The following is a 26,914-nucleotide window of genomic DNA, read 5'->3' on the forward strand; positions in this document are numbered from 1 at the left end:
ATATATATATATGTGTGTATGGCTCACAAAGTGGGTATGCTGTGGTATGTTTGTGGGAAATTCCACATAATACTATTATGAGGTACTTAGACAAACCATCAATAGTCAGAAATGAAAGTGGACATCTTGGGGAACCTGTAGAAACTGGCAATATCATGCTCTCCATTTCCCTGTTTTATTAAAGATGAATTAAAGCAACAGAATATGGGTATTTTAACCTTAGAAATGTTACAGTTTGATTGGTAAAATTTTTATTTTACTGTACGTTTCTTATGTGACAGTTATTTTGAGTGTGGTGACTCAGAATGTGAACTTTGGTGTCTTTTATGTTTTGATGATGTTCTGTCTCCCTATTCGGGTTTTCTGGCATCTACCCTATCTGATGAAATAATGGTTTCATACATAACGCTTCATGTCCACTGCATCGAGAAAAATATGGTGTCCAGTGTTGATAATGTTTCTTATGATTTTTATTCCAAATCTCCCTTAATTTCTTAGAAATATGACAGTCTAACGGCAGAAAAATATAGATCAAAATTGTGATCAGAAAAATAAAATTCGAACCACAAGTAATCTCGTCTTTATTTTCATGTCAGTCCTGTTATGTACGAATCATCATCTCTCGTCGGACGCAAATAACGCTAACATTAGAAAATCTTGCCGTCTTGCAAACTTCCCCGATTGATGGATATAATAGGCAGTTGCAAGCGTGTCAGCACATTTCCGTTCGCCGTCGAGCGCCGCGTTTGTCTTCGTGTCCGTGTCTTTGCGAGAGCCGTAACGTACGGATCCAGCGTGAGGACGTCGAGCCGAACGAGGTGACTCGCATTTGTCTGATAATTCTTCTTTTTAACCAATGCTAGAATTTTTTTGGTGCTTCGTGAGGATCCGAGAGGTAAGAATTATGTTTTTCTTTTCATGTTTAAAGTAATTATTTTCAAAAGTTCGAAAGAAATAGATTCGATTTTAACATTATTTTTCGCTTACAAGTGTGGCTTTCTTTGCTACTGAACTCGTCTGTGTTTTCTTCTTGATTTATAACATCGGACTCTCTCAAAATGTGTTGTTTTTTTCTTTTTCCTGTCGCATATTGAGCCTGTTTAAAAAGGCAGAGTAAAAATTATCTGTTTCTTATCCCAAAATATAATATTTACATTGTTTTTTTTCATCTGATTCCGTACATAACGCTGACGCCAAGCTCAAAATTCGAACGTGTATTTACAGTGTTGTATATATTCAGAGGTAACTTTAAAACCGGACGTGCTGCAGGTCTAAAAATTTAGATTTAACTATTTGAATACATGCAGATTAACAAAATGAGTGGCATTTCATGTTTCCTAAACTTTTTTTTTTGCCCTTTGTGTAACAGTATGTGTACCCACTTTGTGAGCCGTGCACATACATATGTATACATATATATGTATATATATATATATATATATATATATATATATATATATATATATATATATATATATACATATATATATATATATATATATATATGTGTATATGTATATTTATCTATATATATATATATATATATATATATATATATATATATATATATATATATATATATATGTATTCTTCTTCTTCTTATTCTTTTGGCTGCTCCCGTTTGGGGTCGCCACAGCGGATCATCCATATGATCCGCTTCGTGATTTGGCACATGTTTTACGCCGGATGCCCTTCCTGACGCAATCCTGGTCGCCTCTTACGACACAGGGATATGGTACACCTATTTTAACCGGGGTATACACCGGCCCAGTACACTGGTACTCATTTCGCCGACCTCAGAAGGATGACAGGCTGAGTCAACCTCCTGGTGTATTAATTCAGTAGCCCAACGGGGCTTGAACTCAGGACCTTTTGGATCCCAAGCTACTGCCCTAACCACTGCGCCAACACACCAGGCTATATATATATATATATATATATATATATATATATATATATATATATATATATATATATATATATATATATATATATATATATATATATATATATATATATATATATATATATATATATATATATATATATATATATATATATATATATATATATATATACTGGGGTCCCGATGGCTTTACCCCAATCCCATCATCTGGTGAGCTGCCCTGTGATGGACACAAGCACAGGAGGTACTCCCACGGAATGGGTTTTCAGTTTTCTTTGTGTTTTTAGTGCATTTTGTCGAGTGAAGTGTTTTACGGTGGCTGGAGTGCAAATCCTGCCACGAACTTATAGGAAAGGTTACCCACTACAGGATGACATTCGCAGTTGTGCACCAGATATGGATAGCCGTTGGCTCTCAACGAGCTCCTCCACCCTTTGACAGGTTTTGTTTTTAGTCCTGCTGGGTGTCCATAAGCCATACACCCTCTCCACCAGGTTTCCTGGTGGGGGAGATGGTTTAGTCGTGACAACCAGACCATGAAACAGGTTAGTACAGGTTTACATGTTACCTGTTACAAGTCACAGATCTGATCTGGTCTGACCTGACATTAAATAAGGATGAAAAATGATCTGAGAGGCATGGGTTTGGACTCAGGGATGGCATGCGGGGTTCCACACCTTGAGCCACAATCAAGTGGACATAATGAGCTGGCATCTTGCTGGCAATCACACAAGAAATCTTTATTTGTCGACTGAGTGAAACCAATTGTTGCATCACTGTTTCCAGAGATCTACGAGCCCAACTTAATCTGGCTAATCACTGACGGCTGTCTCACATCACCATCAAAATAGATAGAATAAGTCAAGACACGAATATGTTTTATATTGGTCTTCAACTCTGGCACATATTTACAAAGCAGGTTTATAAGTATGTACGGGGTAAGTATACATTCCCCTTTTTTTCAAGTCGACACCCACACCCTCAGATCATTATTCAGTCACTTAAGAAACTATACGTTAACATTAGTGCCAATCATGTATCCAATCGGAAAAGAGAGATGGTGGAGGGGCAAGATGAGATGAGAGAAAGAAAGAACAAGATGGGGATGTGGCACGCTCTGCACACCTTGCACTGGTCTGGTAGAACTAACACTGCCCAATGGCCCTGGCAGATGATCCTACGGCGCAGACCTCCTCGAGCTCTGCTCTCGGTTCTACCAATGCACAGCTCCTTTCTGTGCACCCAGCGATGAACTGTCTGCTGTGTGATGCCAGGTTTCGACGCCCTGCAAGGCTTGATTATGATGGATGGGATCATCTGCTGCAGGGTTCTGGGTCCAGTGCCCACCAAGCCGGTTTGAGGTGGTTTCGAGGAATGCTTGCAAGGATGTTTCGAGGGGATGGCCGAGCCTCCATGCTACTCTTCAGCAGAGAAAGTGAATAAGTGCTGTAAATTGTGCAGAATGGCTGAAGAAAATGATGGAGAAGAGGAAAATAACATGTGTGGGACTTCTAACTTTACATTTGCAACGCATATCTGCTTACATGAATACAGTACACTTAAGAACTAAACACAATACTATTAAAGTAGAAGGGCACTCGGTAGAGCTCGTACCTCCGCCACATAATGCCTGATCCACGAGAACATATCGGGCCCAATACATTTGTGAAATATCATGCTACACAGTACGATGTCGTTTTTGGCCCCACCTCTCAATGGTGAAGAATCACTTTAAAAAATAAATAATTCTCGAATCCAGATCTGAATTCGGATCTCCACCAAAACCGAATCAATTCGTCCTCGTCACTCACCCAATCTGTCCACCAACTTTCATCGGAATCCATCCACAACGTTTTGAGATATCGTGCTGTATATTAGCTTAGCCCCGTCTCTCAATGGTGAAGAATATAACAATGGAACTGAGAAAGAATATATAAATGATAAATTTCATTGGTTGGCCTTCTCTCCAGAATGTCTCATAGATTGCCTCATTCTAAATGACAGAGGAACCATGTAATCATCGCAAAATGTCACGGGCTGGAGCCTCATGAAATATTCTGCAGTTCAGAATGATTGTGGGATGTTACAACAGACATCTACGCACCGATTACTGGAGTGACTGACAACTAACTACACGTCCAGCTGTGAAGAAGTACTGTTTTGTTTGATTGTATCTTGAGCTTTGTTCATTGTAGCTAACTTATCTTGTAGAAGGTGAATTCGTCACACACACACACACACACACACACACACACACACACACACACACACACACACACACACACACACACACACACACACACACACACACGCACAGTTGCTGAATCCTGGAAAAGCAAATGTAGTGATTTCTTTCCTTGAAGAGATGCAATAATACATGCTTGTCTTGTTTAATGTCACATTTACCCAGATGGTTTTCCTTAATTGTTATTATGTTTAATCAACAAGAACAATGTGCCAGTATACTCTGCTTACTCGGTGTCTGAATATCATATGATGGAACATGACTTGGTGCAAATCTGTTCCACAATAGCTGAATATATACTTTAATAATCTATGAGCTCATCTTTCTCACTACTAAATAAGTAACAAAAAATAAGCACAAAAAATTATCACAAAATAAATCTTCACAGGGAAGGTATTTTCCTCCTGTGCTGATCTATATCCTGAAATTTTTGCATTATGCATGATACGACACACTTGGACGTGGCTTTGTGGATTATTTGGTGAAGGCCAGAAACATATGTGCATTGACAAAGGTCTAATTTAAATCACCAAGGTAGGGTTTAATGAAAATTTTAATCGTTTACAGCTCTTGAAGCAATTTTACATTCGTATGACAAGGATATATGATGAGCAATCGCTGTACTATTATGCTATTTACAAGAACATTGATAGATAAACCAATCCCCATCTCAACCTGTAATCCTTTCCTACGCCTATTAACCTTTTCTAGCTCAACCCTCTTAATTTCAGGTTATTTTGTTTCCTCTCTATCTCTGTCTCTGTCCTCACTCTCATTCTCTCTCTCTCTCTCTCTCTCTCTCTCTTGCCTCTCTCTTGCCTCTCTCTCTCTCTCTTGCCTCTCTCTCTCTTGCCTCTCTCTCTCTCTCTCTCTCTCTCTCTCCCTCTCCCCTCTCGCCTCTCGCCTCTCGCCTCTCGCCTCTCGCCTCTCGCCCCTCGCCTCTCGCCTCTCGCCTCTCGCCTCTCTCATCTCTCTCATCTCTCTCATCTCTCTCATCTCTCTCATCTCTCTCATCTCTCTCATCTCTCTCATCTCTCTCATCTCTCTCATCTCTCTCATCTCTCTCATCTCTCTCATCTCTCTCATCTCTCTCATCTCTCTCATCTCTCTCATCTCTCTCATCTCTCTCATCTCTCTCATCTCTCTCATCTCTCTCATCTCTCTCATCTCTCTCTCTCTCCCCTCTCTCTCCTCTCTCTCCTTTGGAAACGGGCCAAACTGTTCACTGTTGTGCACCACTTTTTCCCAATTCCATATACAGGTGATACATGACGTCATCACCGGGCACCAAAGGATGGGAGTACTCAGTTTTTACTCCGTTTGTTTTCTTGTTTGTCTGAGCGATATCTCAGCCATCCTTTGAGCGAAGAAGCTGAAATTTAGGGACAAAAGTAAAGATGTGCTTTGGCAAATACGTATTTTTTTATTGTTTGATTAATCAATAAATTACCTAATTATTATCGATTATTACTGATTTATTTTATTTTTCATCCTGGCAATACATGTCTCAGGCACCTTTTGAGCTTGGAAGCTGATACTTTGAAACAACAGTGAGTGAATAAGTGATTTGGCTATAAAGAGTATTTTTTTTGATTTATTGATTAATTATTCATTTTTCGATGAAGTACTTAATTTTCAAAAAGTTACAGATTTGGATGATACAGTGATGGTTTCGGTATGCTATTAGCCAATTGATTAAGAAAATAATTACTTTAGATCATTAGTTATTTATTTTAATTATGCAATGAATCAACTAATAAATCAATTATTGTACACTGCTCCCTCCAAATTCCATCTACATATGCTGTAAGGCAGCATTGGCGCCTCGGCAGTATCGCACGCTGGAGGACGAGTTATTTATTTACTCGGTTTGGGGCAGTGTACTTTTAATGTACCTCTACCTGTGCTGTTTTCTTGTTTGTCTGAGCAATATCTCAGCCAGACCTGTGAGCTCGGAAGCTGAAATTTGGGAACAAAAGTAAAGATGTGCTTTGGCAAAAACAATACATCCTTTCATTTTTTGACTGATCAATTAATGGATTAATTATTTAATTATTATCGATTTATTAATTACTTATTTATTTTGTCTCATCCGGGCAATATCTCAGTCACCTTTTGATCTCGGAAGCTAATATTTGGATATGACGGCGAACAAGTGATTTGGCTGTGGTATTTTTTGATTCGTTGATGAATCAATCAATTAATTTTCATTTTGATTGAGAAATAATTTTGATTGAGAAATTATTCGGCAATTGATTGAGAAATCAATTATTTTACGATTATTATTTATTTTAATTATGTAATTAATCAATCAATTATTGTGCATTGCGCCCTCCCAATTCTGTCTCCATGTGCAGCAAGACGGCATTGCCGGAGTGCCGAAGGCGCCCTGGCAATGTTGCATGCTGGAGGATTTGTTATTTATTTATTTGGCATGGGGGCGGTGTACTTTGAATATACCGTGACTTATTTTTTGCTTATATTTGTTGATAGCCGTTTTAAATTGTGACCGAAGATTATTGTCATACTAAGTGGGCAAGTTTGCAGTTATACTGTATCAGCTATTGTGATTTTTAAAAAACATGCAATTTTCCCATATTGTGGAAAATTAGACATAAAAATGTGTGCTCCATCTCATCCTGACTTTGCATTGGAGCACAAGATAAGATTGGTCATGTGTGATAAACAGAGTGAGGGAAGCACATGCAATAAACAGGTGTTTCATTTTTCAGGGAAAAACAAATGCTAATTCAACATCCTGATCAATAGAAACCCCAGAGTTTGTACCTGCAACGTTGAACAAATTCATAAAATATAATTTTGTTTTCAATTTTTCACCTTGACTGCTGACCCTTCTGCTTCCACCACAAAGGAGGACCTTCTGTGGACATATTTTAGGCCATTTATTAAAAAAATCCACGACCAAAGTAAAAAAGTCAATGACTGACATAAACAAAAATCATTTTCTCTCCGTCATTTTTTTTATTCACATCCACTGATAATTTTTCTTTTTGGTCATTTTACAACAACGTAGTTTGGAAAATCTATCACCAAAGGATTTGGAAAGAGATCTTTAAGATCTCAGATGAAGATCTTGAGGGAAAGTTCATTGCAGACTTGCATACTAAAAAAAAAACCTTGGCATTTTTGTGTTCATGTTACGTCGTCGTGAGGCCTGGTTGATCCCAGGATGCCTTCCCATATGTGAAAAGCTTTCGTATAGGTGTGCTGTGGTTTAGAGCACACACGCACCAAAGAGCTTTTCAAGGTACCACGCAAGCGGAACACTACATGAAACAGGTGAGTCTGTTTCAGCTTTGCATGCACATACTTACGTTGAGCATCGATGGAATTGGAGAGAAGCAATTTCGTGGGCTCATTTTGTTATGCTTGGCAATCTCAGCAGCTCTCTAAAGGAACTCATACAAAACTTATTCGATGGAAGCATTAGATAGAATGCCAACCAGATGATGGCTCAAAAATGGATGATTTATAATCGGTATTTTAAGCTTTTTTGATTTGCACATGGGAGGATAATAGTGAAAATATAAAAGTACAATGTATCAACTCATTTAAATTATGTATTTGCTCTGAATTCTTCCTGACAGGTGTTTTGAGGATTTGAGCAGGAGGGATTGCAAAATTGAAAAGCTGTTTTTATTCCTAAACAAATGGCACAGTCTGTGCATGTAATGACCTCAAATTGGATTTTTTTTCCCCCTTTGTCTTTCTTTCTTTTCATTTAAGTCGACTTGATGTCCCAGCTCATGTCATTTTCTTTGTGATGCAAGCTGGAGATGCCCTGATTTTGCCCAACTAAGGCCCTTGTGGTTTTATGGTTTCCCACAAACCGATGCTCCCCAATATCATGCTGTGCCCCATCCTGCAGATCATCAGTAGAACTTTCTCAGGGTCCAGTAATTATAATTAAGGCAGAAATCAAGAATAAAAAGCCAATAGAAAGGGTAGCTCTTCAGGATCCTTCTGTGCCTGGCAGTTCAATGGTTTCAGAACTTTGACATTAAGTTAACAAGAGAGAAATATTTTGGTTAAGGCAAGCATTTGTGCTCCTTAGTATTATGCGTGTGCTTGATAATGCAAAATTCTTCTTCTACTTCTTTTTAACCTTAGTTTGGCATTACCATCTGAATACTTAGCTTACATTTAAATGTGAGGGCTACATGCTTAAATCTCATATACTCTGTCCATGTTTCCTTGTTCTACTGATATCCATTTCCTGCAAGTGATGTGATGCTCAAGCTTCTTCGTCAGCCTTAAACACGACCACTATCGCCTATTTTACAGTCCCAATTATTCCCACCTCTGTGTCAGGGAAGGTTCATCCAGGAAAAGGTTTTGGCCCAGGTCTTTCACAAACTGGCTGGTCAGGCCTGACGTTCGACTGAAGGTAACAGGAATTTCAATTTTTTTTAAGGTTCCGGTGATGCTTCACCAACTCTTCACGAAAGACACAATGCGATCTTTAAATGCACTGATGCTCCACTGGCTTAACCTCCTTCCAGTAGATGGCACACACATTGCAAAACACCACAAATACAGTTAATAGCTTGGTAAAGATTCAAACTCAGGTGATATAGCCTAATGGAGAGTGTACATACCTCTAAGCCATCCCCTGCATACCTCTAAGTGCATATCTTTAATCTCTTCTCAGCCTTACACTTTGAAATAGTATTGTTATACAATGCGAATCCATCAGCTCAGGCTTTCTCCCTTTATTTCCCGCTGAGCTTCACTACACCTGTTGAGACCCTGCTCCCCCCCCCACCTCCCAAACACATTCCTTCTCATCTTGTTGTGGTGCATGTATGTATGTATGTATGTATGTATGTATGTATGTATGTATGTATTATAGTTCACTTGCTTCCCATTCCTCCCACGTCACGCCTGTTGACCCGAACCCTGTTATTGTGCTCTTCAACCTGAGCTTCAGTATCCGTATTAAAAATATTTTTCGCCTTTTCATTCAATTCGCTCTTTCCTGCTTGTCTTAACTAAATCTGCGAAGACACATGGTTTGAACGAGTGAGCATCCTGGTCATCCTTCTGAACTGTGCGACTTTGGGAATGTTCCAGCCATGTGCGGAGATGGCTTGCCACTCTCAGCGCTGCATCGTACTGCAGGTGAGGTCGACATTCATCTGAATTTAAATATGTTGATGTTTTTCAACGAGGTAATCGAAGAAAAACTCATTAAAAAAAAAATTGGGCTGAATGGTTGCTACTCCTCAACTTTGCACCATAATGCTATATACATGCAATAAGTCAAAAATTATTGAGCTAGTCCTATAAGCATCAGTTGTCAGGGCCTTTTATGAACTTTAGGGTCAATCCTTTTTCAGAACCTGTAGATCGAGTCTTTCTCTCCTTCATGTCATGCTATTCTGACTGCATTTTATGTTGCTATTCTCCTTCAATGCTATAGGTTATTGCTGTCATGAGTAATCTATTGAGAGATCACTCCCATGAGTGGTGAAATCAGTTTGGTTGAGGCTTTCTCTCATCTGATTCATCTCCCCAATGATGAACATGGTGAATCCCCCATCTCCCTTCCCTTATATATCCATCCATTAGGACCATACTCTGTGCAGAGCGTTGGTGCTGCCTAAGCAGTGTCCTTGGCTATTGGGCACAACCCTGGATGGGTCGCCACTTCGACACAGTATACCAGCATGTCGGCACTCATTTTGCTGACCTCGGAAGGATGACGGGCCGAGTTAACCACACCTGGTATTAATTCAACAGCTGAGCGGGATTTGAACTCAGGACCCTTGGATCTCAAGCCCACCACCCCAACCATTAAGCCAACACCAGGCATCCTAATATATGTGCTGGTTTATTTATACAAATCAGGCATCCTGCTACACCTTGCTTTTTGGTACCTTTAATGTTGTGTCATGTCACAAACTATTAACAAGCAGTTTTGTCTTTCTGATGTTGCCTGAGGTCAGAAACAGGAAGTGTAGTATATTAGACTGCATGTTATGTCTTTGGGACCAGAATGCTTTTTGCCCTTCAGATGAAGGGGCATGTCATATTTGGACAAACCTTACTATGTACTTTGGTCTTTCGGTTAAATTGCATCTGTTGAGCTTTGTCCCAATATTTTGTATATTTTTCAACCTTTTTCTATAAAGCGTTTCTCAAAAAGGAAACATCAGCCTCTTCAATCACCATGCAACTACCCTAAAGCCAGCATTTAATCTGTTATTTGTAGGCATATTATGCGAAGATGTTGTGTGAAAGAATGCGTCCAGAGCTGCATCGGAAGCAACCTGAATAGCTGTAGCATGGCATGATTTTTGTCCGAGACGATGGAGCACATCATCACCGAAGTGACGTCCAACCATTGCTGCACAAGCGGGTGGTGGCATAGGTACCTCCACACCATCCTTATTCTCCTGAATTGTCGCCATGTGGTTACTTCTGGCATCTGAAGATGAAGAAAACCATTGTGGGGATATCGGAAGGAGACCGTGAGCAACACCATTGGGGCCTGCAAGCACCTCTGAACATCAACATCTCAAATTTTTGGAGTGAGAGTAAAATTTTGGACTAATTTTGGAGTGAGGCACATCGAGAATATTGTGTAAAGTTTTGGTCATCACAACTTTGGAAGGACATAGATGCCATAGAGATGGTTCAGCGCAGAGTTACGAGATTGATTCCCAGCCAAGCTCGACTCAGATATGAGGAGCGGCTGAAGGAGACAGGGCATTATGCATCAGGAAGGAGGTGGTTACGAGGAGATATGATAGAGATGTTTAAGATAATGAAAGGTAGAGATAAAATAAGTGCAAATTAATTATTCAACAGAGTAGACAGTGATAGGACCAGGGGCCATAACCTGAGAGTAAAGAAGAGAATAGTTAAGACCGTGGCAAGGCAGGGAACTTTCACTCAGAGAGTAGTTAATGCATGGAATGGTTTCCCTGGAAAGGTAGTGGCAGCAGAAACAGTAGATCAGTTTAAATTAGAATTAGATAGGTACCTGAAAGTTATGGAGATGGAGGGGTATGGGGATGTTGATAAAACTTTTAGCTGGTTTGATTATTGATCGGTGATTGTGTGCATGTGTACGGAGATTTGTTGGTGGGGGTCTTGTCAAGGGGGTTTGTGTGGTTGATGTGTGTTTTAACAAAGCCCATGCCCCCTCCCCTGAGGGGAAGAAAAAAAACACATACAAAAACTACAAAAAAATTATTTTATTAATTAAAAACTTTTTTTGCATTTTCTTCCTTGGATCTTGTGTAGATAAATTAGTATGGTGTTTGTATAGGCATGATGGGCTGAATAGTTTCCACCTGTGTTAGATTTCCCTGTAAATTCCTCGTAAAGGGTTATTGGCAGTGTGACCACTCCTCATTTTCATAAATGCCAAGGTGAGCCAATGAAAAATGCCAAGAATTCACAAGGTTTCGGAAAAGCGATGATAATAGAAAACCTGTACGCCAAGGAAACCTACAGAAAACCAAGACGCCAAGGTGAACAACGAATAGCCAAGATCTTGTGAAAAAAGCCAAGGAGTGGTCACACTGGTTATTGGTTCTTTCACTGGACAAAAAAAATTAATGGGAGATTTTTTATCCATTCAGGACACGCTCATCCCACATAGTTTTCACTGCCAGGACACAATCGTCTTATCAGGCCTTTCAGCCCCCACAAACCCATAATTTTCCATCAAGTCAAACTGAAAACCAACTATATCACCGAATGCACCCCATCTATGACTGCCCTCCATCAGGAAATGAGCATCTGTCCCACTTTGGACTATTCAGTCTATTTAAGTTCATTCACATAAATAGGTGTTTCTCGATAGAGAAATGGCGAGTGAACTTGTGTGGCCATGTGGTTTGCCCTTTGGTTCACGTTCAGGGTACCCGAGTATTGGTTTGAGGGGAATTGCAACGTTTTTGCATGAGCGTGCATTTTTGTCTTTGGGTGAAAGTATATGTACCTCGTTTTTTTTTGCTTTTTTTTTGTATATCTTGTCGAGGCTCATATGAGAGCTAGCACACAACACACAGCAAGGGGGCATGAGACAAGAGGGGTGGGAGAGGGAAGGACAAAACAGTGGAGAACAGAGACACAAGGAGATCTGTGGAAGGGAGAGGGATGGGGCGGGGAACATGGGGTATACAAGATGGACATTATAGGGACTTTCAGGAAGAAAAGCAGGGAATACGAAGGTGGTGAGTTTGGAGTGGATTAACTGGGGTAGAAAAGATTGAGGTTTTGGATGGGGGAACATAAGAAGTGGTGGTGAACAACTGTTGTGAAGGCTTGGAGGGAAGAATAGGATTGAACAGACTTGGGGAGTTTATTCCAAAGGTGTGAAAAAGAGGAATAAAAGTGAAGGTGAGGAGTGATTGGTGATTTTGGTAGTTTTACCAGAAGGGAGTTATTGGTGGACCTTGAGCACCCTGTGGAAATATGGTGGGGACAAATCGCAGAGAGAGCAGGGGGGCGAGGCTGGAGAGGAGACTGTCGAAGACAGAAAGACCACCGACCAGCCTGCGGTGAGAGAGTGAGAGGCCCAAAAACTCAGCCTCATTGCGGGAGATGCCAATGATCCGAAATGCTTTGGTTTCCACAGTGTGAAGCCGAGAAAGGTGGGAGGTAGGAGTATTAGGATAGCAGTACTCCATCAGGCTGCAGAGGAAAGCTTTGTAAGTGGTCAGGAGCTCCGGTAGGCCGAGGAAGGACTTTGCATGATGGAGGATTCCCAGTCGGCGACTGGTTTTGGAGGTCAGGTTGGAAATGTGGCTTTCACAGGAAAAATCATGGCAGATAGTGAGACCCAGAAGCTTGAAAGAAAGGACTTCTTCCAGAAGATTATTGCGAAATTAGATTTGGGCGGGGGGGGAGGGGAGGGGGGGTTCCAGGTGGTCCTTTCAGGGAGACATAGTGAGTGTGAGATTTGTCAGGATTGAAAGACATGTTCCATGTGTTGGCCCAGTTTCTGATTTTACCCAGATCTGCAGATAGCGAAGAAGCTGTGGCTTGCCTGTTTGAGGGATGACAGATGGTACCACAGAGGGTGAAGTCATCAGCAAATAGATAAAGAGGATTTTCCAGAGAGACAGAGAGAACATTGATTAAAACCCCAAAAAGAACAGGGCCCAGAATGTTGCCTTGAGGAACTCCAGCCTGGACAATAAGAGGGGATGAGAGAATTCCATTTCGGGGCAGACGTTGGCTACATCAGGAGAGGAAGTCTGCAAGCCATGAGTGGAGATGGCTTGGATACCATAGGAAGAGAGTTTGGTGAGCAGGGCAGGGTGCCAGGCCTTGTCAACAGCACGTGATATGTCGAGCAATATGGCTCTGATTTCATGTCTGGCATCGAGAGTACCTCCATCCCTTGTTGGGAGAGCAGGAGCAGCATATCCAGGGTACAATGACCTGGTCTGAAACCAAATTGATGATCGGAAATCAAGCCATTGGAGAAGAGGAAGGATTTAATGTCTGAAGTGATGATCGATTCCATAACCTTGTGATGGTTGGGAGTAGGCTGATTGGTCTGTTGTTGCAGGGATCGGTTTTTGCACCTTTTTATGCAGGGCAGTAATGTTTGCTGATTTCCAAGCAAATGGCAGATGCCCTTGAGCAAATGAGAGGGTGAATAGAACAGAGAGAGGGTGAGCAAGAGCAGAGGAGCGGGTTTTTAGCACACGTGGGCTGATGCCATCTGGACTGGTTGCAGAATCTGAGTCGAGGTTTGACAGCAAGCTCTCCACTTTTTCATAAGAAAATGACACGGAGTCCAGGGACAGTTGGGTGCGACTGGGTTAGGTGGGAACAGAAAACGATGGGTTTCGGACACAAGATTTTAATGCAAACACTGAGTTTAGACATTCAGCCTTTTCACATGTGGTACCAGCAGTGCGGCCATTTGAGGTAAGGGAGGGGATGGAGGGGGAACATACACCAGAAACAGATTTGAATAGACGCCACCAGGATTTGGAAGAGAGAGAGAGAGAGAGAGAGAGAGAGAGAGAGAGAGAGAGAGAGAGAGAGAGAGAGAGAGAGAGAGAGAGAGAGAGAGAGAGAGAGAGAGAGAGAGAGAGAGAGAGAGAGAGAGAGAGAGAGAGAGAGAGAGAGAGAGAGAGAGAGAGAGAGAGAGAGAGAGAGAGAGAGAGAGAGAGAGAGAGAGAGAGAGAGAGAGAGAGAGAGAGAGAGAGAGAGAGAGAGAGAGAGAGAGAGAGAGAGAGAGAGAGAGAGAGAGAGAGAGAGAGAGAGAGAGAGAGAGAGAGAGAGAGAGAGAGAGAGAGAGAGAGAGAGAGAGAGAGAGAGAGAGAGAGAGAGAGAGAGAGAGAGAGAGAGAGAGAGAGAGAGAGAGAGAGAGAGAGAGAGAGAGAGAGAGAGAGAGAGAGAGAGAGAGAGAGAGAGAGAGAGAGAGAGAGAGAGAGAGAGAGAGAGAGAGAGAGAGAGAGAGAGAGAGAGAGAGAGAGAGAGAGAGAGAGAGAGAGAGAGAGAGAGAGAGAGAGAGAGAGAGAGAGAGAGAGAGAGAGAGAGAGAGAGAGAGAGAGAGAGAGAGAGAGAGAGAGAGAGAGAGAGAGAGAGAGAGAGAGAGAGAGAGAGAGAGAGAGAGAGAGAGAGAGAGAGAGAGAGAGAGAGAGAGAGAGAGAGAGAGAGAGAGAGAGAGAGAGAGAGAGAGAGAGAGAGAGAGAGAGAGAGAGAGAGAGAGAGAGAGAGAGAGAGAGAGAGAGAGAGAGAGAGAGAGAGAGAGAGAGAGAGAGAGAGAGAGAGAGAGAGAGAGAGAGAGAGAGAGAGAGAGAGAGAGAGAGAGAGAGAGAGAGAGAGAGAGAGAGAGAGAGAGAGAGAGAGAGAGAGAGAGAGAGAGAGAGAGAGAGAGAGAGAGAGAGAGAGAGAGAGAGAGAGAGAGAGAGAGAGAGAGAGAGAGAGAGAGAGAGAGAGAGAGAGAGAGAGAGAGAGAGAGAGAGAGAGAGAGAGATATTTGAGAGTTCAGACTTGGGATTAGAAAGATGTTGTTTTCTGGCTCTCCTGAGGGTAGATACACACTTCTTCCGAGCTTTGTGGAAGGAACTGAGATTGCCCTCAGTTGGGTTTGCTTTCCATGATGCAAAGGCAAGTTGTTTCAGGACAACTGCCTCACCACAAGCTTCAGTGAACCAAGGGCGGGAGGAGGGGTCCGACTGAAGATCTGAGGGGATAAATCTGTGCATGAGGGAGAGCAAGTTTCTTTGAAAGAATTCCCAGGATGAGTTGATGTGGAGAAAGTAGCGATGAGAGACCAGTCTGGAAGTATGATGGCTGCTTGGAGACCCTGCCAGTCGGCCTGTGTAAAATGCCAGACTCGACGGCACGGAGGTGATTCTAATAACAACGCGGTGGTTCTCTTGAGGTGGTTCTCTTATTTGTTTCAATGTCTTGATTTTATTTATCTTTTTCTGTACAAAAAATGATATTCTTGATCAAAGAACATGCACGAACATACAAGACAGGTAGTTGTTGTGCATTCTTGCACAGAGTTCTCCTTTGATAACTCAATGGAGATCTCTGTTTCATCACTCCATCCATTTGTTTCATTTCATCTTTTTTTTGTTGGATTTGTTGATGTAGTTGGTGGGAGCATTTTGAAAGGTGTTTTGTTTCAGAGCAGAACACAGATACCCTACCCCTCCATCAAACTTCGACTAATCAATAATCTGTGGAGGAGCTTGTACATGAAATGAATGCATGATTAGGATGTGGAGGACGAGGTATCATCAATGGCAGAGGTGCAAATTAACGGCCGCCCGGTCGCCAATGGTGCCGAATTTTTGTGCTGGGCGGGTACACAATACTGCCTTACCTGCCCGGCTGGCAAATCACTGGTGATTCCTGTTATTTTGTACAATTTGTCCTAGCTTCTCTACTAATTTTATCAACGAGAACTGTTTTTGTCCGCAGAAATCACCGGTGATTCTGCGGCGGCCATTTTGTCTGTTGTCATCTCGTTCCGAATCACGCGAGATTGCGCGAGATTTGCCGGTTTGGCGCGGTTCGGGTGCATTTTCTCATGCCCAGGTTGCAGTGTTGGGCACAAAAGCGATAATCCGATAACAGATAATTATCGAAGTTAACATTTTTTATCGGACTATTATTGGAAGTTAACTTCCATTTATCGTTATCGGACCAGTTAACTTCCGATAACTCGATTTTTTTCGTCCGATAATGTCCGTTAATTTTTTGTCCGATAACATTTTAATCGTTTCCGGGTCGCATTTCGCCGAACTAATTATCAAGAGGAGAAAAATGTACATAATTATTATAGATTACTTGTTTTACAAGATAATGCTGAATCAGGCTGCCGTGTGAAGAAAAATGGAAGAAGAAGAGGAAGAGGAAGAGGAAGAGGAAGAGGAAGAGGAAGAGGAAGAGGAAGAGGAAGAGGAAGAGGAAGAGGAAGAGGAAGAGGAAGAGGAAGAAGAAGAAGAAGAAGAAGAAGAAGAAGAAGAAGAAGAAGAAGAAGAAGAAGAAGCCGCCTTGCAATGGCGACTTCCTCAGCCATGCGGCTGTTCGGCTCTGCAGGTACTGGGTTCGGTCAAGGTTGGGAAACGTTCAGATCGGTTAATTCAAACACAAGGACGGTCTCACCTTTGGCAGAGCGACGGACAATCGGACATGAGTGTCGAGGCGTGGAGATACCGTCGCGCCATGTTTGTGACTGTTTTCGGTGTGTTTGTAAGGTCAGGCCTCTCATGTTTGAATCAATGGTGCCTTCCTGTTTGTGTGCGCAGCGTTCCGCGGACCTATTCCCGTTGTTCTTTCGGTAAGAAATGGACATTAATTTGTTTGTTGGATTCACATTGTGTCCTTGACCCGTCCCGTTAACCTCCCAGTGCATGTTGGACTCCGTCCAGTTAAACGTGGTGTGTGTGTGTGTGTGTGTGTGTGTGTGTGTGGTGTGTGTGTGTGTGTGTGTGTGTGTGTGTGTGTGTGTGTGTGTGTGTGTGTGTGTGTGTGGTGTGTGTGTGTGTGTGTGTGTGTGACGACTCATCGACTCTAAAAGACCCATAATGCTTATTTTATTCTTGGGTTGAGCATAAATAAGCCTTTTCTATGGGTTTTGAAGGTTTTTCCTTGTTTTTTTGAATCCTTGTTAAAAAGTAGTTGTCGTCATCGGATTATCGTTAACTTCCGATAACTTTGTATTATAATTATCGTTGTCGAAGTTAACTTTTTGGTTATCTGTGCCCAACACTGCCAGGTTGGTTAAATTAGTGAATTTGGGTGATTGAGTGAGTTTCATGGGTGAGGTTGGGTGAATGAGTGAGTTTGATGGGTGAGGTTCGGTGGATGAGTGAGTTTGTATGTGATGTTGGGTGGACGAGTAGTACCCCCACCATTGTCCATCACCCACAACCCCCCCTCCACCCCATCATCCATCACCCACAACCCCCCCCCGTCGTCGTCCATCAGCCACAACCACCCCACAACCACCTCATCACCCACAAAAACGCCCCCCCCAGCACCACTCACAATCCCCCTGCCCTCCCCCATCACACACACAAAAAGGTCCCCCCCCCATCACCCACAACCTCCTCCTCCCTGCACCATACCCCTACCCCCACCCCACTCATCAAACTCGCACATCCATCCATCCAACTCACTCATCCACCCAACCTCCTCCATCAAACTCACTCATTCTGCAAACCTCCTCCATTAAACTCACTCATCCAACCAACCTCACTGATCAAATTCACTCATCCAATCAACCTCACTCATCAATCTCACTCATCCAACCAACCCCACTCATCAAACTCACTCATCTCATCAAACTCACTCATCCAACCAACCTCACTCATCAAACTCACTCATGCAACCAACCTCACTCATCAAACTCACTCATCCAACCAACCTCACTCATAAAACTCACTCATCCAACCAACCTCACTCATAAAACTCACTCATCCAACCAACCTCACTCATAAAACTCACTCATCCAACCAACCTCACTCATCAAACTCACTCATCCAACCAAACTCACTCATGCGAGTATATTAAAAGTGTTTGATATCAAATTTGTGACTTTTGTCTTTATTTTATCAGGCCGGTAGAAATTCTGCTGGGCTGGTAACTTTTTCTCGTCACCGGCCCTGCTGGCCAGTGGATAAAAATGTTAATTTGCACCCATGAATGGATTGTTCGATGGATACAAAATATATTAATACATGATGGATAAGTCAACACATTATATGGGTATACCATGCATCTATGTGGGTGTAGCATATTGCCTTAATACGAATCTGGGATCCCAATATCATGAGCTACATACTATGATAGAATGCCAAGCAGTCCGACCCAAACTTTTACTTCAAATCTATTGTTGTGTTTTTTAAGTGGTGAAGACACTTCAAAATTTGGGTATGTCCTCCTTTCCATCTGTCTTCAAAAAATGAAGAATAATAAGAAGAAGAACCTTTCTAACCCACTGTGTTTATAATTGTAAAGGGTTTTAAAAGTGCATTTCTGGATGGTTCTTGGAGGTTCTCAAGGGTTATTCTAATAGATTTCGTGTATTTCTTAGTCTTTGCCTATTTCCTTTTAAAAATGCCTAACTGAACTACTTAATTTGGACACGGATGGAATTTTTTGTTTGTTTGTTTGTTTTGTGCATCTTAATGATGTATATGTGTTTCAAGAGTATATAATTACACTCCTGAAATTGTGGTATTGACCGTTGTTTAACAAAATGTAACCAGTGATCATCTTGGATCCCAAGTGCACTTAATGGACATAATCTAACATTACTGGTCCACTCAAATAGATTCAGAGATTGTGGCATTCTCTTTGCAGTAATAAAGATTTACCATTTTAAAAAACGAATGTAAATGGTACTTTTAAAGATTTATTTCTTCTGTGACGCAGTTGAAGGTTGAAAGGAGCTGCACTATTTTGATGTATAATATTTCAATTAATGTCTTGGAATTTTATACAATGTGAGGTGAATTTTTGTATTAAAATGGCAATTGTGAGATGCAATAAAAGCTATATCTAAATAAGGATAACAACAAAGATGTTTAATGGTGGTATGTGTTAGAGAAACGGTGTGTAAATAATTCACAAAGGTCAAAGACTCTGGTATAGTTCTTCATCTTCTCCAGCTGAAAATATTCCTGGATTCTGAGGAGGAATTGATTTTTTTTTAATGTTTTTTGTCCAGATTTCATCCTCTCTCTTACTTCACTATAATGAGCGCTCCCCGACTGTGTCTCAGACTCTCTCAACTATTCCTCCTGTGCAGGCATTTGATGACTTCATATTCTCATTCTTTGCTGCGGAAATGCTGGTGAAGATGGCAGCGATGGGCGTTTTTGGCAAGAAATGCTATCTTGGGGATACATGGAACCGACTGGATATGTTCATCATTTTATCTGGGTAGGGAACGTGTTTTGTTATTTTGTTACAATTTTACAGTAAAACTTGCTATTGGGATATCATCATCATCATCATCATCATCTTCTCCTTCTTCTTTTTATGATTAATGTTATCATCATTAATGTTATTGTTCAAAGCCGAGGATACATACTATAGAGGGCTATTTGTGCAGTCAAGGCAAAAGATTTATTGCATTTAAGAAAATTATCTTGGCCTTTTAAGAAAAGGTTTGCTTTGCATTCCTATTCCATCAGATTGATTTGTAATAATCCACCAATGGACCATTGCTTCCTTACTGGCTTGGCCTGCATCCCTTGTGCTCAATTTATGCTTGAAATACTGAGTCTCAAAATAAAAACAACATGCAAATATCAATGTAAAAACACACAGACACGCAACACACGTGATCCGAACACATAAAAGGTTTTCCTGGCACTGTCAAGGCAGATGAAGACCATAGTGGTTCTTAATGAAGCAAGATGATCAACTCTATATTTGGCCCTTGTTTATAAATTGTAATTTGTTCATTATACTTTGCCAAATGCCTGCTCCTCCAAAAGCCCCCATGGAATTCTAAATGGACAGCCAATCTCACCTCTGTTTTGAAGGAGGTTGTGCTCCCATGCACAGCACCTTCTGTTAGCAAAGCACACCAGGAAAGACTGCGACAATATGTGTCACATGCAAACACATTCCCACTGAGCTATTCTTTCATCTTTGCATTCAGTACAATGAAAGATATAATTGCTATTGATTGGCATCACAACTGCTTGTAAAACACGTGATGTTATTGTTCAGACAATGCAGCAATATATGAATCTTACTTCATGCCTCATTTACCTACATACCATTGGGTTTTGTGAACGATTAAGGAAAAAGATTCAGTCACATGCACAATATTATATGATTAGAAAGAAACTCTAGAGTCGAGAGAAACAGATCTGTGAACCCAACTTGGTTGCATTCTGAAGTGAATTGGTTCAGATTCCCTTCCTGATTGCATTGTCGCCTATGGCTTTTAAGGTATTGCAGATTTAAAACATAATTTGCTCGAAAATGGAAATTGCAATCGAAGTTGCCTTTGAGTTTCAAATCACATTCTCCAATGGGTTTGAAAATGAACATTGTTATATGATAGGTCTTTACAAACATGATATTTCATTCAAAGGAATTGACAGCTCCTTGTATAGAGCAGGGCTTTTAGCATTAATTATAGTTGTGTAATTATAATTTCAGGTTGTTCATTACAAGATTGTGAACCTGGTGCACACAAAATCTCTAATTAAATCTTAAAATTTTTTTGGTGAATGAGCTCAAATTTTGCCATTCTTATTTTAAATTGTACAAATGTATTTTTCTCCTGCGTTAATTGGCTCAAATCTTACCTTTTCCCGATGATAAACCTCAAATATTTAATAATTCATTTTTACCAGGTTAATTGGCTGTAATATAATTGTTCTTTTTTCTGTTGTTAATTGGCTCCATTTTTAAAACTTAATTTGGATTTTTTTATTTCTTATATATTTAGTCTTGTCATTTGTTTCCTGCATGGAAGCTTCCACATGAGTAGTACAAATTTTTTTGTGGTTGGTCATTGCATATTGTTGTCTGTTGCTCGGTGCTCTGCCAGCATAAAATAACACCTCTTATTGTAAACAAGCTTTGTTTTAACAATCTGTGATATCAACACAATCAAATGGACTACATACATTTTTGTGGTACATGGTCATTTGCCCTCATATGGTGCTTGAATTCTTGAAAGCATCGGATCAATGATATTCTGTGTGACAACCAGATACAGGTTTTTCAATATATAAAGAAGATTGTGTTTCAACTCTTGCATACTAATTGCAGAAGGTAACATCTTTTAGTTTCTGATACATATGTTCCCATATGTTTTTGCTGGCGTTCGTGTCACGACTCTGTGATTTCCAAATCTGTGGCAGAGATGGCTTTGGATGTATGGCATGTGGCACCATCTTCCTGCAGTAAATTTGTACTATACTGCAAAATGTCTTGCTGGTTGAGTTGTAAGAGGGTTTCTTGTATACCAGCAAAGATAGTGCCACATGCCATCCCACACGCGGGACGTGCCTTGCATGGTGAGCATGGACTGTGAGCAGGTTTTGTCAAACACTCATGGGGGCTTTTAAGGATTGACGGTTTAGTTTTGAATTTAAAATGGCTTTCCCAGAGTGGAGCATGTATGAATCTGATTCGGAGTGACCTAACCAGAGGGGTGCAAAGTTTGCTGCATGTGCGAGCATGCATGCATGCATCCAGACAGGCTTTTGCCAGGTAGGTAGCATGGGTTTTAAATGCTCCCACCCGGTTTTATATGGAACCCTGTGGTTAAAAAGAAAATGTTGCTCTTTGGGCGTGTTTTATCACCTTCCCTTCCCCTCCCCGCACGCTGCCTTCCCTTCCCCTCCCCTCACGCTGCCTTCCCTTCCCCTCACGCTGCCTTCCCTTCCCCTCACGCTGCCTTCCCTTCCCCTCACGCTGCCTTCCCTTCCCCTCACGCTGCCTTCCCTTCCCCTCACGCTGCCTTCCCTTCCCCTCATGCTGCCTTCCCTTCCACTCTCTGCATGCTGCCTTCCTCTCCCTTTGTGCTGCCTTTCCTTCCCCTCCACTCACACTGCCTTCCCTTCCCCGAACACTGACATTCCCTTCCAATCACGCCGCCTTCCTTCACCCTTCCCTCGTGCTGACCTCCTCTCAAACCTCCTCCCCTCTCCACCCCCCATGGACATCTCCGGACAATCTCCAAAAGCTATATTAAAGTGCTGTTTAATTGTACCCATTTCAGTCAATCCTGTACTACCCCCACCCCTTTCTCCCTTTTTCCACAAGTCCCACTACCAAATGCTAATCCAGAACCACCTCCTATCATGCTTACCCACTCCAAGACCACCACCCCACTGGCCCCCTTCCTCCTTCTTCTTTCCCCCATCCTTCTCGCTCCCAACCCTCCCCGCCCCCCCGTCCTTCCCGGAGTGTATAGCAATGTTTGGTGAAGTGTTACTCGCGCCTCTCCTCCTTCCTCGCTCTTCCTCCATTTCCAGCTCCCCACTTTTTCACCCCCTCCTAGCTCCCCTACCACTTCTCGCTCCTCCCTCTTCACTCCTCCACCCCTCACCTCTCCCCCACTCCCTCCTCTCTCTCTCTCACACTCTCACTCTCACACTCTCACACTCTCACACTCTCACACTCTCACACTCTCACACTCTCACACTCTCACACTCTCACACTCTCACACTCTCACACTCTCACACTCTCACACTCTCACACTCTCACACTCTCTCACTCTCACTCTCACTCTCACTCTCACTCTCACTCTAACTCTCACTCTCTCTCACTCACTCTCACTCACACTCTCACACTCTCACACTCTCACACTCTCACACTCTCACACTCTCACACTCTCACACTCTCACACTCTCTCACTCTCTCACTCTCACACTCTCTCACACTCTCACACTCTCACACTCTCACACTCTCACACTCTCACACTCTCACACTCTCACACTCTCACACTCTCACACTCTCACACTCTCACACTCTCACTCTCTCACACTCTCACACTCTCACACTCTCACTCTCTCACTCTCTCACACTCTCACACTCTCACACTCTCACACTCTCACACTCTCTCACACTCTCTCACACTCTCACACTCTCACACTCTCTCACACTCTCACACTCTCACACTCTCACACTCTCTCACTCTCTCTCACACTCTCTCACACTCTCTCACACTCTCTCACACTCTCTCACACTCTCACACTCTCTCACACTCTCTCACACTCTCTCACACTCTCTCACACTCTCTCACACTCTCTCACACTCTCTCACACTCTCTCACACTCTCTCACACTCTCTCACACTCTCTCACACTCTCTCACACTCTCTCACACTCTCTCACACTCTCTCACACTCTCTCACACTCTCTCACACTCTCTCACACTCTCTCACACTCTCTCACACTCTCTCACACTCTCTCACACTCTCTCACTCCTCTCACTCTCTCACTCTCACTCTCACACTCTCTCACACTCTCACTCTCACACTCTCGCACTCTCTCACACTCTCTCACTCTCTCACTCTCTCACTCTCACACACTCTCACACACTCTCACACACTCTCACACACTCTCACACTCTCACACTCTCTCACTCTCTCACTCTCACACTCTCTCACTCTCACACTCTCACACTCTCTCTCACTCTCTCTCACTCTCTCTCACTCTCTCACTCTCTCACACACTCTCTCACACTCTCTCACACTCTCTCACACTCTCTCACACTCTCTCACACTCTCTCACACTCTCTCACACTCTCTCACACTCTCTCACACTCTCTCACACTCTCTCACACTCTCTCACACTCTCTCACACTCTCTCACACTCTCTCACACTCTCTCACACTCTCTCACACTCTCTCACACTCTCTCACACTCTCTCACACTCTCTCCCCTCTTTCTTCCCACCCATTAATATTCCTGTCAGCAAAGCAACGAGTTGTATTTGCTCGTATTGAATCAGGCAATATATAAATGTCTATATCTATATCAGGTCAGGTATGGGAGCATGTGCCAGAACAGCGCGTCGCTGTGTCCACTTTCCGCCGGGACTCCAGGGGCCTCCGTCTGGCCATCCCCCAGGCAGATGCCAGGCCCATCCCCATCTCCTTGAGATGATGGTCAACCTGCTGCAACCCCGGGGCACGTGGTCAGCCCACTGGCCTCCTCAACTCAACCAACCTCCTAATAAAAAGTAACCCAACTGCAGGAGGACGTCCGCAGACACAGTTGGGCACTAGATATGGATGGCCGTTGGCTCACAAGGAGCTCCTCCGCCCTTTGACAGGTTTTATATTTATATCTATATAAATATATATTTTTATATCTATATAAATGTATGTATATCTGAAAATCAGAGAAAACATTAGGGCTGGTCCAATAGCCACCAAATTTTGCATACATTTTGGTAGTACCCAGGGTCAGGTTGTAGGCACAATAAACCACCCCTTTCCTCTGGGGGAGGGGGGACAACATTTATACGAGTATATGGAGCGGTAGAAAAAAATATGTCGGGGGGGGTGGGTGGGTGGAACTGGGAACTGACCTCTATTGAGTACTATTCAAGATGCCCAACAAAATGTTTTCCACATTTGGCAACATCTCGATCATTTTCCTTCCATCCATCCTTCGGGACCATACTCAGTGCAGAGCATTGGTTCTGCCTTAGCAGTCTCCTTGGCTGTTGGGCACAATTCTGGATGGGTCGCCACTCCGACACAGGATACCAGCAAGCTGGCACTCATTTTGTCGACCTCAGAAGGATGACAGGGAGAGTCAACCCCACCTGGTATTAACTCAACAGCCGAATGGGATTTGAACTCAGGATCTTCAGATCCCAAGCCTACCACCTTACCATTAAGCTAACACCAGAATGGGATTTGAACTCAGGATCTTCAGATCCCAAGCCCACCACCTAACCATTAAGCTAACACCAGGCATGTTGCTGATTAAGTTCTCTTGGCAATTTTGCTCCAAGATTGTGTAACCTCTGAGGACCATATCATTCTGTTATTCAACATGAAAAAGAAAATTCAGAAATAAGTGAGGAAAAAAATGTATGCTAAATATAATAAGCAATGTCGGGATGACAAACCACAGTCTACAAAAGGTTTTAAACAAGATAGGGATGATCTTGGCCTAAAGAGCAGCCAACAGTATTGCCGTCACATAACAATCCCGACATCACTGACTCCTTTACACTTCATCGATTATTGCTTCAAGCTTGTACAAACACTCCATTGGTTATAGCAGTACTTGTTTACTCTTGTAGTGTAGCCACATACTGAGACTCTACAATTTGGCAGCCTGACTACAATGTTAATACCAGCACATAAACATCAACTTCTTACAAACTACATGCACATCTCTAATAACAGCATTCCATAATTATCTGCATTTGTGATGGGTTAGTCTAACTTAATTTTTTTTAAAGTAGGAAAGACAACTGAAGTTGCAAAAACTCCCTATAATTATACACCAGCTTCTTATACTTGTGCTGAAATGAAATATAGGAGGTTTTATACTTTCAGCTGGACAATTGTCTGGAAGCAGTGATGTCAGGATTGTAATGTGACTTACAAAATACCACTGATTTGGTATTTTGTATGAACCATTGGTTGATGTCACTGAAATGCTAAGCATTGTTTGATGCCAAAGGACATACCACCAGATACGACTGTTATTGCATGTAAATCCATTTGATTATTTTTGTATCACACATTGTTAAAATAATATTTGTTTATAATCAGAGATGTTCATTTTATTCTGACCTGGCACTGATGTATAAAATGAAATTATTTTATTGAAAATTATGGAAATACTCAACACTGCATGCAGTATCGTGTTCTATGAACTCTCAAGTTGTTTATGGTTTTATAGCTTTTAGTTTTTAATTCATCAAAAGTAATTCCTGATTGAACAGATTTATCTCCAAAACAAATCCTTTTCTGACTTGCAGAAGCGTAGATTTTCGGCTCAGTGAAATTTCAACCGTGAAGCAGAAACATTCATTAAGAAAGACAAATATTACATATTTTATGAAAAGAAATCATGAATTGCATCTTTGCAGATGAACATAAAATGTCAATTAAACCATTAACTGCAGGTAGAATTGCCCCATAAAGTTATATGAAGCCGATTGTAAGAACATTAGTGAGGGTGGCTGATGTTGCTTTGCTCAGATAATGCTTGACTGTAAAAAATACAGTGGGAAAGAGCACGCAGTACATGGGGCGGAACTCCTGCCCGAGACCTGTAATTGCATCGTGCATCATTGCAGAGCTAAGTGGGTCGCTCAAAGCAGATGCCTTCCTACCTGGGCTAAGTGAATCGGATGTATAGTCTTTGTGTATGCAATCTGGCATGATATCCTCGGAGGGTCACCGTCATCAAAATTTGATCCCTCTTGGTACAGCTGGTTATTGGATGTTTGGCAATCATAGCTCCATATTACGGCCCATCTATAAGTGTGTAATGTGCTTACTGTGACAGTTCTTGAGCTCAGAATTCTGGACTGATTGGTACCTCTTTGTGATACAGAATGCTCGAGTATTCATTGGACATGGAGAGTGTTAGCCTGTCTGCCATCCGTACAGTACGTGTTCTCAGGCCTCTTCGTGCCATCAACAGGGTCCCCAGTAAGTCTCATTTGTTCTTCATGGCATTACTTTATCATGCTGAATCCAGCAAGATTGAATATTTTATACACATGAAATATGCATTGTTTTTTTTCTAAGTTCTGATTCCTCACAGGATACAAGTTCAAACTCCAGTATTAT

At 42.1% G+C, this 26,914-nt stretch overlaps 1 protein-coding gene across 1 annotated transcript in view; it reads left to right on the top strand.

The window, feature by feature from the left end:
- Positions 1-3,064: 3,064 nt before the first annotated feature.
- The window catches only part of LOC147022212 (voltage-dependent T-type calcium channel subunit alpha-1H-like), a 481,200-nt gene continuing 457,350 nt past the window's right edge, over positions 3,065-26,914 (top strand). The window contains exons 1-4 of the mRNA XM_085890488.1: positions 3,065-3,260; positions 9,178-9,293; positions 19,423-19,556; positions 26,676-26,773. Coding sequence (XP_085746614.1) covers positions 3,065-3,260; positions 9,178-9,293; positions 19,423-19,556; positions 26,676-26,773 — 544 coding nt within the window. The remainder of the gene's footprint in view (positions 3,261-9,177; positions 9,294-19,422; positions 19,557-26,675; positions 26,774-26,914) is intronic.

This window comes from Eptatretus burgeri, chromosome 8 (assembly GCF_056783735.1).
Source record: "Eptatretus burgeri isolate ZD-2024b chromosome 8, Ebu_testis_v1, whole genome shotgun sequence".
NCBI classification, from domain to species: domain Eukaryota; kingdom Metazoa; phylum Chordata; class Myxini; order Myxiniformes; family Myxinidae; genus Eptatretus; species Eptatretus burgeri.